The sequence below is a fragment of the Rhagoletis zephyria genome, unplaced genomic scaffold (genome assembly GCF_001687245.7).
Source record: "Rhagoletis zephyria isolate East Lansing unplaced genomic scaffold, Rhagoletis_zephyria_1.1 Rzeph_scaffold_00335, whole genome shotgun sequence".
Taxonomy (NCBI): Eukaryota; Metazoa; Arthropoda; class Insecta; order Diptera; family Tephritidae; genus Rhagoletis; species Rhagoletis zephyria.
The window spans coordinates 157,295-170,736 of NW_016157419.1; the positions used below are offsets into that span (position 1 = coordinate 157,295).

The 13,442-nt window shown below is 35.4% G+C and overlaps 1 protein-coding gene across 2 annotated transcripts in view; it reads left to right on the plus strand.

Annotated features, from left to right (window-relative positions):
• The window catches only part of PlexA (plexin A), a 158,739-nt gene extending 145,911 nt beyond the window's left edge, over nt 1-12,828 (plus strand). The window contains exons 5-8 of one of the 2 annotated variants that reach the window (XM_017610724.1): nt 11,178-11,513; nt 11,604-11,734; nt 11,800-11,945; nt 12,012-12,828. In XM_017610724.1, the coding sequence (XP_017466213.1) occupies nt 11,178-11,513; nt 11,604-11,734; nt 11,800-11,945; nt 12,012-12,179 (781 nt within the window). In that variant the 3' untranslated portion in view covers nt 12,180-12,828. Of the gene's footprint in view, nt 1-11,126; nt 11,514-11,603; nt 11,735-11,799; nt 11,946-12,011 lie in introns of both variants that reach the window. The other variant, XM_017610723.1, reaches the window with a different exon arrangement.
• The last annotated feature ends 614 nt before the right edge of the window (nt 12,829-13,442 follow it).

Below are 13,442 nucleotides of genomic sequence, written 5' to 3' on the forward strand. Positions count from 1 at the left end.
GGATTGGGCAGAGCACACTTAAATTCCAGTCGTCGGGCATGCGTTCATCTGACCATATTCTGCACAAGAGTTGATGCATGCACCTTATCAACTCCTCGCCGCCGTACTTGAATAGCTCAGCTGGCAGGCTGTCAGCTCCAGCGGCTTTGTTGTTTTCAGCCGCGTTATTGCTATACGTACCTCGTCATAGTCAGGCGGTGGAACGTCGACTCCGTCATCATCGACTGCGGCCTCGGGTTCTTCTTCTCCACAACTTTCCGTGCTGCTGCCATTTAGTAGGGCGGAAAAGTGTTCCCTCTCTAAATATCTCCAGTTACCATAATTCAAACTAGCTCTTAACGTATTAATCCTTTACAAGTAGAACAAAAAAACCATCCTACTTTAACCTCAAACTCCACTACAATTCAGAGAAACCGAGAAAAACTAAATTTAAATCAATACTTAAACCAAGTCTTATTATTAATTAATCCCGAGAAAAAAATAAACAAAAAAATCTTACTTCAACCTCAAACTCCACTATGATTCCAAAAAGCAAAAACTTAACTTAAACCAATAATTCAAATTGTATATGCAAATATTACGAAATTCAATTCAATTGAGTACTACTTATATCTAAATATCGGAACCCGCGCGATACAGATACATATACGAGTATCCAGCCGAATTGCTCAAAATAACCTAACTATAATATAGTATATATATTATTATATATATATATATTATGTATATTTATATGCATGTGCACATATATATGTATATACGTATGTAATTAAAAGAATCAATAGCCAAATCGCACTCCCCTGGTCACTCTAGCGCTGATGGTACCAACATGCTGTTGAGGACTGCTGTAAAAAGGGAGGCTAACAATATAAACATACGCATATGCATACATTGGCTCCAGCAGAGGTGTTGATGCCTTTACTGCTTATTGCCCTAGTCACTCACTCGCGGTAGCGGGCGACGAGTGAGTCTTGTGTGCAAAAAAAAATTTACAAATAAAAAGATGACTGAAGAAACTGAACGCGATAACAAAAATTTAAATTATCTGAAACGTGGTGTTCGAATGCGTCGATTTGACCCACGATCATTGGAAAAAGTACCCATGGAAACCTAACAACGAACCGAAAAAGGTGGAAAAAATTCAAAAAAATAAAAATGAAAAAATTCAAGAAAAGAAACGATCAAATGATACTCTACTAATTACTAATTATTGATTTACAATTCAAAGAAACCTGGCACAAGTAAAAAGCAAAAGTGGAATGCCAGAATATAAAAATAATGCAACAAAAAAACAAAGTGAACTAGTGGTAGGTAATAATAAAAAAAAAAAAAGAATTTATGCATAAATAAATGAACTAAATTACTTTCCCTATGCAAAAGAAATCCTAGTAACACTTCATATCTACATATGTACGTATGTATGTACATGCGTAGGTATGCATAAGTAAAAGAAACTAAACTATGAGAAACCCTAACAACAATTTATATGTATGTTGGTTTGTAGGCAAAAAAAAAATGAGAAGGCAAACAGCTAGTAAAGACAGGCCGCTGCTTGGCCTCTCTTCGCCGGTGATGCTGGTGCTGCGGCGAGTAGCGTCGATGCCGACAGAACGATCGCTGCACTTGTTTCGTTTCCCTCAGGCTCTGCTTCTGCTTATTCTCCCTCGCTGCTATACGTTCACTTCCAACCAGCTGTCGTTGAGTCTGCAAACCCTTATGTATATTCGCAGATCAGCGGCCGTTGACCTGGTCCACTCTATGTACCAGGAACAGCTGTTTCACGTGTTCTGTTAGCTGATATCAGCAGACGGACGATAGATTTAAGGCATGCGTATATACATATATGTGTCGATGGATGTGTACAGATTGTGGATACGTGTTTACGGTGGTGCGTGTGGGTGTTGATCCAGATGTGAGATGCAATCTGTAGTGCGTGTGGATGTTAATTATTTTAACCCGTGTGTGTGTCAATCTCGGTGTAATAGATAAGTGGGGGTGCGTATGGGTGTTGATCCAATTGTATTATCTATGTAAATAAATATGCTGTAGTGTATGAGTATGTTGGCTAGGATGTAATGTGTGGGTGCATGTGGTTATGTGTCTTGTTGCTCCTAGGTCAATCTCAAAATTATCGAGGTCCTTTTGCACTTACATAGGTGCTGGCGACCTGAAAGAAAAGTTAAACAAATAATTATTAGTAACGTAGCTTAAGCTTCGCGTTTGTATAGCAACCAACCTTCATCCATACATACATACAAACATATGCACCTGCGCCTGTGCGCACCTATGCATGAACATACATGAGTGCATTAACGTGCAAGTGCTCATCCGTATAAATGCATGTATATATGTAAGCAAGCCACTAGAAATTTCTTGGTGCCCTGGATTAGGATCAAGACATTTCAATGCGAGAATTTTTTCTTACCTCGAATTCCGTTTGTTAGTAACCGCTAGATTCGCTACTGGTCGGTGCAAGTTACGGTGCTTTCAAAACCCGCTTTTTGCACTTTGTTATATATACGTTCGTATGTATATATGCGTATATACACATGTACATATATTCACTCCACTATATACCGAGCTATTTACCGCAATATTCAACTTTCGCGAACTTCGAGCACTCGCGACACTTGATTTAAAATCACCACTTTCTAATGACTACTTCGAGCTACCTCCGCGGTTTTTATAGGGGGTGACTCAGCCGAAGAAGTCACTCATACCCTAATACTCACGCATACACTTTGCTTACATATCACTCCACTTCGAAAGATACAAACATTCACACATACATACCACACTGCTTTATCGAATCGCAGAGCTAGCAAGGTTCCGCACCGTTTGTTAACTAAGGGCGGGTTGCTCAAAACCTGGTTGACACTAATTTCCGATTAAACATCGTTATCGACACCGTGTTATATATATGGAGCCGAAAACGTCGATAACGATGTTAACCGGTGATTAGTGTCAACCAGGCTTTGAGCAACCGGCCCTAAGTCTGGTAGGAAGTTGTAGCTTGGACGAAAGTGCACACTTATACACTCGCAATATGCACAAAAGGCCCGCGCTACACCAAGGAACAATATCATCAATAGGAACGACATTTTTAGAATTTCAAGTAGAAAATATACTTATACCACATACATTTCAAATCGTAAATGAAGATTTCCATATACCATACGATGGTATATTGGGCTTAGATTTCTTAAAGACATTCAATTGTCTTTTAAATTTCCTTAACGAAAATGACTATCTCATAATACGTCCGGGCAATAACAAATACCTATACGAGTTTATGTGGATCACAAAGAAAATTCAATAATAACTCCAGCCAGGTCAGAAGTAATTAGAAAATTAAACATAAAAGCAAATGAACCTGAAATATTTATTCACAACGTCCGTTATTCCGAATACTAAACATAACAAATAAAAATATCACAATAAACTACCAAAACATTTTCTATGAAAAACTGTCCGACTATGATATCCATGAAATAGACCAAAGTAACTCAATTAGTAGAAAAAAAAGTGGTATTAGAAAAACTCTCAAAGAATTTTCCCAAAGATCATGAAAAGGTATTAACTCAATTATGTTCAGAATATAGCGACATATATGGCATCGATTCAGAGCCAATAACAGCAAATAATTTTTATAAGCAGCAAATACAACTTACAGATCCTACTCCTGTGTACATAAAAAATTATAGAATCCCGCACGCCCACAAATTAGAGGTAGAAAAACAAGTGAAAAAATTGGTAGAAGATAATATAGTCGAGCCCGCTAGACCAGCGTACAATAGTCCTTTACTTTTAGTTCCAAAAAAGTCACTGCCAAATTCAAGTGAAAAATGGGTTAATGCTGTATCAATAATGGGTTAAGACGTCAAAAATTTAGTCTTAAAAAATAGTTCAAGTGAGTCTAATGGAAAGAAAATGATTTCAGAGTTTTGAGCACCCGGTTATATGGGGCGGCCCAAGTGTGGGGCGGTCCATTTCTCTAAAAAATTATGAATTATTTTAATATGAGTTAATATTGATGAACAACACAGCGTGAGAATACTTACACCCAACGTATTCAATTTTGTTTTTACCTTTTTAACCTCCAATATAATAATTCGCTTAAGACAAAATGCAAATGTTCCCAACAATAGCAAAATGATGAATGGTCAATGCATAGCAAGATTTGCATAAGTATATAAGGTGGCGCATTTCGCAGAAAATAAAGGTGGCGCTATTTGCGGACCGCTAACCCTCTCTTCGTTGATTTGGCAGCATCCACCTACTCGCTGGTATCATAAAATATCTTTTCACACTGGAGATGACAATTAAATTTTCTAATTGTACCTATTTGCCGAAAAAATTGAACTTAAATGTAGATACAGTCAGTCAATAAAGTTTAGGTACAGCGAATTTTTTACAATACGGGCAACTATTTTTTTAAATATTTTATTTTTCGATAATTTTTTATAAAAATATGGTCAATTCTACAACAAAAAACCCAAAAATCAAAACAAAGTGCGAGTTTGTGGTGGCTAGGACTTACCATTGATTTTTAGGAATTTTTTTTTGTCGAAGGTGTCGCTCATTTTCTTCATATAAAATAATGTTTGATAATTTTTTTATATGGAAAAAATGTGCGACACCTCCAACAAAAAAATTTCCCAAAAATCAATGGTAAGTCCTAGCTTCCTCATACTTGCACTTTATTATACTAAAATTGAATGGGCTAAAAGACTGCATACTCAAATTTTTTCTAGAGAGCGTAAATAAAAAGTGCAATATTTGAATGAAATTTTGCAGAATTTTCTTTAATCTTGCACAAGGTTTGGAACTTTTCTTTTTGGGGTTTTTGATGTAGAATTAACCATATTTTTATAAAAAATTTGCGAAAAATAAAATATTTAAAAAATAGTTGACCGTGTTGTAAAAAATTCGCTGTACCTAAACTTTATTGACTGACTGTAAATGTACCTAAAAAGTAAATATGTATTTTTATGTGTATAAGTTTTTGAAAGTGGGTGGTTATACTCTCCCTTCGGTACCATATATACTTTTGGACTCTTTATCAAACACTTTTTGCTATTAATAATAACCTTAAAGGGAATTCTTCCGAGCAGTTCAAGCCAAAACTATGGCTGCGTTTCTTTATAATAATAATAATAATAGATTGGCGCTTACACATATGTTAGTGTTTGGCCGAGCTTCTCCTCCGATTTGTGGCGTGCGCCTTGATGTTGTCACACAAAGCGGAGGGACCTACAGTTTTACGCCGACTCCGAACGGCGATTGTATTTTTATGAGAAGCTGTTTTTCATGGCAGAAATACACTCGGAGGTTTGCCATTGCCTGCCGAGGGACGACCGCTGTTAAGAAAAAACCTTTTTTCTATATTTTTGCGATGTTGCTTTGACCAGGGTTTGAACCCAGGCATTGTGGAGTGGAAGCGCGCACTGCTTACCACTACACCACAGCGGCCGGCGTTTCTTTATACATTCCGGAAAATCCAATTTCACAGCCGGAATAAACAGAATGCGTTTGAAATAAACGTTGACATATCATCAGGAACGTTCTAAAGAATAAGTAAACAAAAACGTTTATTCCAAACGTTCAGAATGAATAAAGAAATGCAGCCTATATTTTAACCAATATTTATGCCCATTTTCAAAGAAAGGGTGCTATTGGCAAAGTTTCCCACACTAGAAAATGTGTTGAAATGCCTATAAAAATAAGACAAAATGTCCCGACAAGTTAGTTCCAGATGTGTCTAAAATTATGTGCTTGTACCGAATATACGTTCAAATTTAAAAGGCTAAATAATGGGCACAATTCTACTTGCATTTAAATCATTATTTCGCATAACATTTTCGCGTTTCCTCTTATTCTTTAGAGTTTATTCTTTGCTCCCTCATTTCTTCGCTTTTATTCATTCCCTCACTTTTATGACGTCACAACCGGTTGCTCACAGCTTGATTTGCGCAATCTTGCATTCTATCACTCTTGCGTTATTAGGCATCTTACACTCAGGGCTGCCAATTACCCTTAGCTATGAGGTGCCACAATGAGGATACAAAAGTGTCAAAATGTGCCAAATAAAAAAATAAAAGTGCCAAAAATGGTGTCATCCTTTTTAATCCTTCCCATTTAGCAATAAAATAAGAGCCACATTTCTAAAACAAAAGAGCAATGCCAAAATAAGATAAACCAGTTGAATAATCTTTAGAAATTAGAAAATTTTAGCTGAGAAAAAGAAGTACATGCAAAGGATTTCACAAAAATGTATTGAAATATTAATGTAAAATAGGGCAGCCCTGATTACACTGTGTACGGCTGAGAATAAAAATTCTCAACGCGTAGCATATGAGAGCTGAGAATATGAATGAGAGTGTAAGAAAACTCTCAAACACCTTGTTACACGGGTAAGAATATTCCAGTGCTGAGAACTTATGAGAACTCCACGATAAGAGCGAATACCCACTCTCATTACTTGTTAGACGGTGAGAATGAGAGTGAATTCCTACTCTCAAGGTATTTACTCTCATCGTTTACGAGCACCTTAAAACACATTAATGAAATTGATAAGCTTGATAAAAGCGATAACGTTAGAAGCGTCGTAAGCGAAATTATGGCAATAGATATGTGCGAGGAAACAGACATAGATCTCAAACTAGGTGAAGAGATTAAATTCAATGATAAAAAACTGTTTAACGAAATCTTTATAAGAGTTTACCTAAATTCAAAGAGGCAAGACAGACCTTTAGTTAGAAAAGAGATGAAACTGATGCTAGTTGATGAAAAGCCATTTTCTTGCGCACCGAGAATACTGGCATATAAGGAGAAGTTAGAGTTACAGAATATAATAGATAAATATTTAAAAAAAGGTTATATACGACCTAGTGAATCGGAATTAGTGTCACCTATAGTGTTAGTCAAAAAGAAAACAGCTGATCTTCGGTTATGTGTTGATTTTAGGAAATTAAACAAGGTTACAGCAAAGGACAGTTACCCTATGCCCCTCATAGACGATTTGTTAGATAGATTAGCGAACAAGAAAATATTCACGAAGCTGGACCTCAAGAACGGATTTTTTCACGTGTTTATGGTTGAAGACTCAATAACATACACATCCTTTACTACACCGTTAGGGCAGTACGAGAATGCCATTCGGTCTCAAAAATGCACCTGCAACGTTTCAGAAGTTCATCAACAAAATTTTTGCGGACATGATTCGAAGTGGAGAGGTTATAGTTTATCTGGACGATATTATGATAGCGACGCAGAGTTTAAAAGAGTATTTTGAAATATTACGAAAAGTGTTTTTTAAAAATCGTACAGAATAACTTAGAATTAAGGTTAAATAAATGTGAGTTTTTGCAGTCGAGGGTATATACCTTGGCTACGCTATTACTGGAGTAGATATTCAGGCTAACGAAAAAGGAAAAAAGGCCATATAAACATTTGCAGTCCCCACTAAAGTTCACGAAGTTCAAAATTTTCTGGGCTTTTATGCTCATATTTCCGGAGGTTCATTAAAGATTTTTCAACGATAGCCAAACCCCTCCACGATATTACGAAGAAAGATAAAAAGTTTCAGTTTGGAGACACAGAGCTAGAGTGTTTTAACAGTCTTACGAAAAACACTGATTGTATCCCCTTTGTTGGCTGTCTATGACCCAAACGATGCAACAGAGTGGCACTTCGACGCAAATGCTCTAGGTTTTGGAGCAACTTTTTACGGAAGAAAAAGGACAATAAACTTCATCCAGTGCTCTATTTCTCCAAGCGCACGACAGACACAGAATCGAAATATCACAGTTTCGAGTTAGAAACACTCGCAATCGTATAAGCACTAAAAACGTTCAGAATTTATTTGCAAGCCATAAAATTTACAATTGTTACCGACTGCAACTCACTAACATTGACGCTCAATAAAAAAGATATGAACCCGCGAATAGCGAGGTGGGCTTTAGAACTACAAAATTACGATTATGAACCATATATGTAATAATCCTATATTGGCAGTAAGAGCCAGATATATCAATAAACACGTACGAAAGAAAAGGAACACATACGTTTATAAATAAACATGTACACAACACATATACGAAAACGGCACTCAAGTACACAATACATTGACAAAAACGGTACTAGACTGTCTCGCTTTGATTTCGGAATGCTTACACATTAAGAAGTTAGCTTACTGCCAATATAGAAGTATTACATATATGTTATGAGCTTAAACACAGAGCAGGAAAAAGAATGCAGCATGTGGATGCACTAAGCAGAGTAAATAATGTGCTAGTGGTGCACGCAAACACTTTTGAGGAAAATCTGATAATATGCTAGAATAGAGACGAACAGATGCCCTTAGAGTCCAGGCGTACTCTGTTATCGGTGTGCTTTGTCTTTGATTTAATTGCAGGCACTATAGATTGCTCGCACCTCCTTATGAAAATTCGTTTTAATATTCCCTCACGTATTCTTCGTTGTAACGAATTGTTTTTTGTGGGTGTTGTTAAAACTGTTTATGGGATGAATGCTTCTTTAAGAAGGACTCTATCCCAATTTAATGCTTATTCCTCTTCTTTAGACTTTGATTTTTCTTATTCAAAGTTTTCTTTTAAGAATTTACTCATAAGGCACTTGCCATAAGGGTTTCATTTATGCTATCTATAATTTGTCATATAGTCTGTAAGCATCTTGTTTGTTGATTAAATTAAATAAATAAAAAAGAAACTAGAGGTTAGCAAACAGTGACTACGAGATGAGAAACGGGATAATTTACAAGAAGAAGGACAGAAACCTACTCTTTTACGTACCAGAGTCTATGGGAAAACACGTTTATTTAGGAACAGACAAATTTGTGGAAACTATAGAAAAGAGTTATTGGTTTCCGAACATCAGAAAAAAGGCAACCACTCACATTGAGAATTGTTTAAAATGCATTGCGTTTTCCAACAAAAGCTGCAGAAAAGAGGGTTTTTTACACATTATACGTAAGGGAAATGTACCATTCGAAATGATACACATTGACCTCTACGGTCTAATTCATAGCCAATCCACAAAGCATAAACACATATTAGTAATAATTGACGCGTTTACGAAATTTTTTCGCCTTTACCCTGCAAATACTACAATGTCGAAAAAAGCGGTTACGACGTTAAAATATTAATTTAGGGCATATAGTAGGCCAAAATGCGTAGTATCAGACCGACGAAGCTGCTTTCTAATAGACAACAACGTCGGGCATATAAAAGTCGCCACAAGTTCACCTCAAGCAAACGGCCAAGTTAAAATTGTTAGTAAAAGTTAGGACCCATGATCGCAAAAATGATAGATTCCGAAAAGGAAATTGGGTGGGTAAAAGTGTTAGATTCTGTGGAGCACGCGATGAGCAACACAGTGCATAAAGCAACACAAGAGCTTCCCAGCGTATTGCTGTTCGGAGTGAGACAGAAGGGAAAAATTATCGAAACACTTAAAGAAAATGTATTAGAACCAATTCAAACGTCGAACTCGGTACCACTAGGAATGGCAGAAAACAGGCAAAATCAGTACAAGTTGAAGCACAAAATTACAACAAGGAATACTCAGATGCCAAACGATGAGTGCCTCGTTGGTTCAACGTAGGTGACTACGTGGTAGTTTCCAATATCAACTCGCAAGTAGGAGTATCTAGCAAATTAATACCTAAATTCAAGGGACTGTATAGAATATCGAAAATTTTAGAAAGCGATCGTTACATAATAGAAGACGTAGAGGGATTTCAGCTGTCCCAAATACCTTACAAAGGTACTTGGTTGGTTACAAATTTTAAGCCATGGTACGAGTATAGAAAAAAGAACTGAAAAGTCATAAAAAAAAAGTTTATGTCAACGCCGTAGAATCAGGAGATCCTATAAGTCAGGACGGCCGAGTTGTAGGACTCGGTAAGTGTGGAGGTGTTCGTGTGCACATGCGTTCTTATAACTAATTAGACCTTAAGATTTAGCTGCTAATTGGTTGTATTTAGACCCTAAGATTCACAAACGTTCAAACTGTAACTAGACCTTAAGGCTCACTTGTAACTAGCCAATAGAAATCGCGTTAGTTGTAGCGAGTAAAAACGACGCTATACGGCATTAAAAAACGGATCGAAGAGATCATTCGATTTTGCACATTACAAAGAAAGGACGTGTTTGATTTATTTTGTCGCCACCTGATATAATTCAAAATTTTTAAGTTTTTGAAGATTTTTATTTTGAGACTTTTATGATAAAAGTCTTTTCATAATAATTATGAGTGCGTAAAAATTTTTAAAGTCTTAAAAGACGGGGCTTGTTGGGGCCCATTTCGGGATTAGTTATGGACTAGTTGGGAGTAGTTTGGGCCCAGTTGGGAACTGGGCCCCAACTAGTCTCGAAGTTATCCCGAAATGGTCACGAACTTATCATGAAATGGCCCTGAACAAGGCCCGTCCTTTAAGACAAAAAATGTTTTCACACTCATAAATAAGTCTCAAAATAAAAGTCTTTGAAGACTTGAAAATATTTATCTCGCTGACAAGAAAGAAAAGATTTATTATATAAGTCTTAATAGTTATCGATGACTTAAAAAAAATATCTCCCATATAATTATTATCAAAACACTTTTGTGATTCTTGCGAATATTTGGACGACTTTTATTATTATGGGTATCTGATTTAAATATTATTTTACGAGTATTTTTAACATCTCTGGGTATTTGAAATTTCATGATGATGAATAAAAATTTATTCGTCATTCGAATTACTTGAATCAAGAATAAGAATTCATTATTCAATCAAAATTTCATGATAATGAACGAAAATTTATTCGTTATTGGAAATTTCTTGAATGAAGAAAAAATTGTTCTTCATTCGAAATTAATTTAATGAAGAATAAAAACTTATTCGTCATTCAAGCATAGAGAAATAGTGAATAAGGTTTTAGTTTTTATTTGAATAATAATTTATTCAAAAACGCCCATCAGTGCACCAAACATACCCAAATTCAAAAGAGCAGGCTCCTAATTTGAAGTTTATCAATTCGAAATCAAAGATTTGATTTATAATTACCTACTAACACATATATCTGTTAAATGTATGCTTTTTCGTCCAATCGTTTCGCCCACAGATATGAAACATTGAATTTATCGAAATATACATCTTCCTCACCAACGTTTAGCCGAGCTGGAAGTCCACTCAATAATGACTTACACGAGAATGGTATAAAATTTTGGCATTTGGTTAAGCACCATGATAGCGATATTCAAAAAGAAGGCGAGCGTGTTAATAAGCTCGTGTCTGAGATATATCTAACCCGTTTGTTAGCAACCAAAGGAACATTGCAAAAATTCGTCGATGATCTTTTCGAGACGATCTTTAGTACAGCTCACAGAGGTTCAGCGTTACCGTTAGCAATCAAATATATGTTCGATTTTCTGGATGATCAAGCGTTGTTACATGGCATAACAGATCACGAAGTTGTACATACATGGAAGAGTAATAGTTTGCCATTAAGGTATTATATATACTTTCTTGCGTATACGCATGTTTGATAATGCCTGAGAAGATCATGTTAAAACTTCTATTTTCTTATCTTGATTTCCAGATTTTGGGTTAATTTAATTAAGAATCCAAATTTTGTGTTTGACATACATAAGTCGAATATAGTTGATTCCTGCTTATCCGTTGTAGCTCAAACCTTTATGGACTCGTGTTCCACGTCAGATCACCGATTAGGTAAAGTCAATACAAAATTTGTATGTTTTCTGTTAAATAGTACATACGACAATTCTTTATAACAGGTAAAGATTCACCGAGTTCCAAATTACTGTACGCAAAAGACATACCGGAATATCGAAAATGGGTTGAAAGATATTATCGTGATATAAGAGAAATGTCATCAATTTCCGATCAGGATATGAATGCTATGTTGGCCGAGGAATCGAGAGTATGTACTTTAATGATTTATTAAATTTCATAAGTCGTAACTTAATGCCTAATTTTATTCTTACAGTTACATACTACGGAGTTCAATACAAATTGTGCCCTCCACGAACTATATACTTATGCTGTAAAATACAATGAGCAATTAACAGTAACTTTGGAAGAAGATGAATTTTCACAGAAGCAACGGCTTGCCTTCAAATTAGAGCAAGTTCATAACATGATGTCGGGAGAATAAAGAGTAGTAAAAGTTTTTTTAAGAAATCGAATTCAGTATGCAATATAAGATTTAAGTGTTCTCAACTCTTTCTGAACATTAGCAAGAATCATCAATATCATAACGCCGTCAAAAGCTAAGAAAACAACACCTTTATAACTCAAAATGCTTTGATCTATCAATGCTTGTTTCAATAGCACAACGATGACCATATTTTTACAAGCAAAGCAATATTTTGATACTGCCGGTGTATACAAGAAAAAAAACGGATACCCTGTCGCAGAAGGAGCATTAGTTATCAGGATGTATGTTAAAGGTGTGACATCAGACAAACAGCTTTTTATATCTATGTATGTGCATGTAATGCTGTTCAGTACAGTATATGTATCGTGAGACTACTACAAATGCATTGAAAAACAATATAATGGCGTCGGAAGGTTCAAAAATACTTAAGTAACGTTCGCAGGGGAAATACAAAGTTTATTTAAATTTCAGTGATTTCCAAATCCGGTTGTATTTCTTATTAAATATCTGCAAGATCAAAGGATAGTTTTTATCTTTTTATTACCATAAGTATATTTAATGAGTTGACGCTCAACCAACTTTTCCATTTCGTGTCTGAAGTAAATGGCGCGTATTCATAGTCCAGCAACTAAGTCGAAACTACAAAGTTGCAACTTAAATTTAAGTACCAACTTAAAATTTACCTCTATTGAACATCGCATTTCAGACTTCTACTAAGTAGTTTCGACTTAGTTAACGATATAGCAAAACGAGTGTGAAAATGTATCGATTTTTCTTTGCGATATTTTGGAAAAATTACATTGTTGTTAAATAATGTCAAGTTTAATCATCCGTTTATGTAATTTTTATTTTCATTGCATGATTATGCAAAAGAATAAGGTATCATTTTCTTGTTAATTGTGTGAAATAGCCAGAACAACCGCAGTGATGTGAAGTCGATGTTTATCGAAAGCATGCTGTGAAACATACAAATAGTAGATATCTAAATGTTATGCACAAATTTACTTTAAAAGAACTAGCGTGAAACTGACTTATTATTTGAGAATTTATCTAAATTATTCCAATTATAAAATTGTGATGTAGCTTTATTCGAATTGTAATACGCATTTAATTTCATCTTCCGATTAAAATGGATCGCTCTTTGTAAATTTTAATTGGATATTATTCAATATTATCAAAATCACCCTCTACCAACTTAATTTTTACATATTTCGTCTGTTTTCCCTTAATTTGATAAAATACTTCTTCCTAGTTACGACT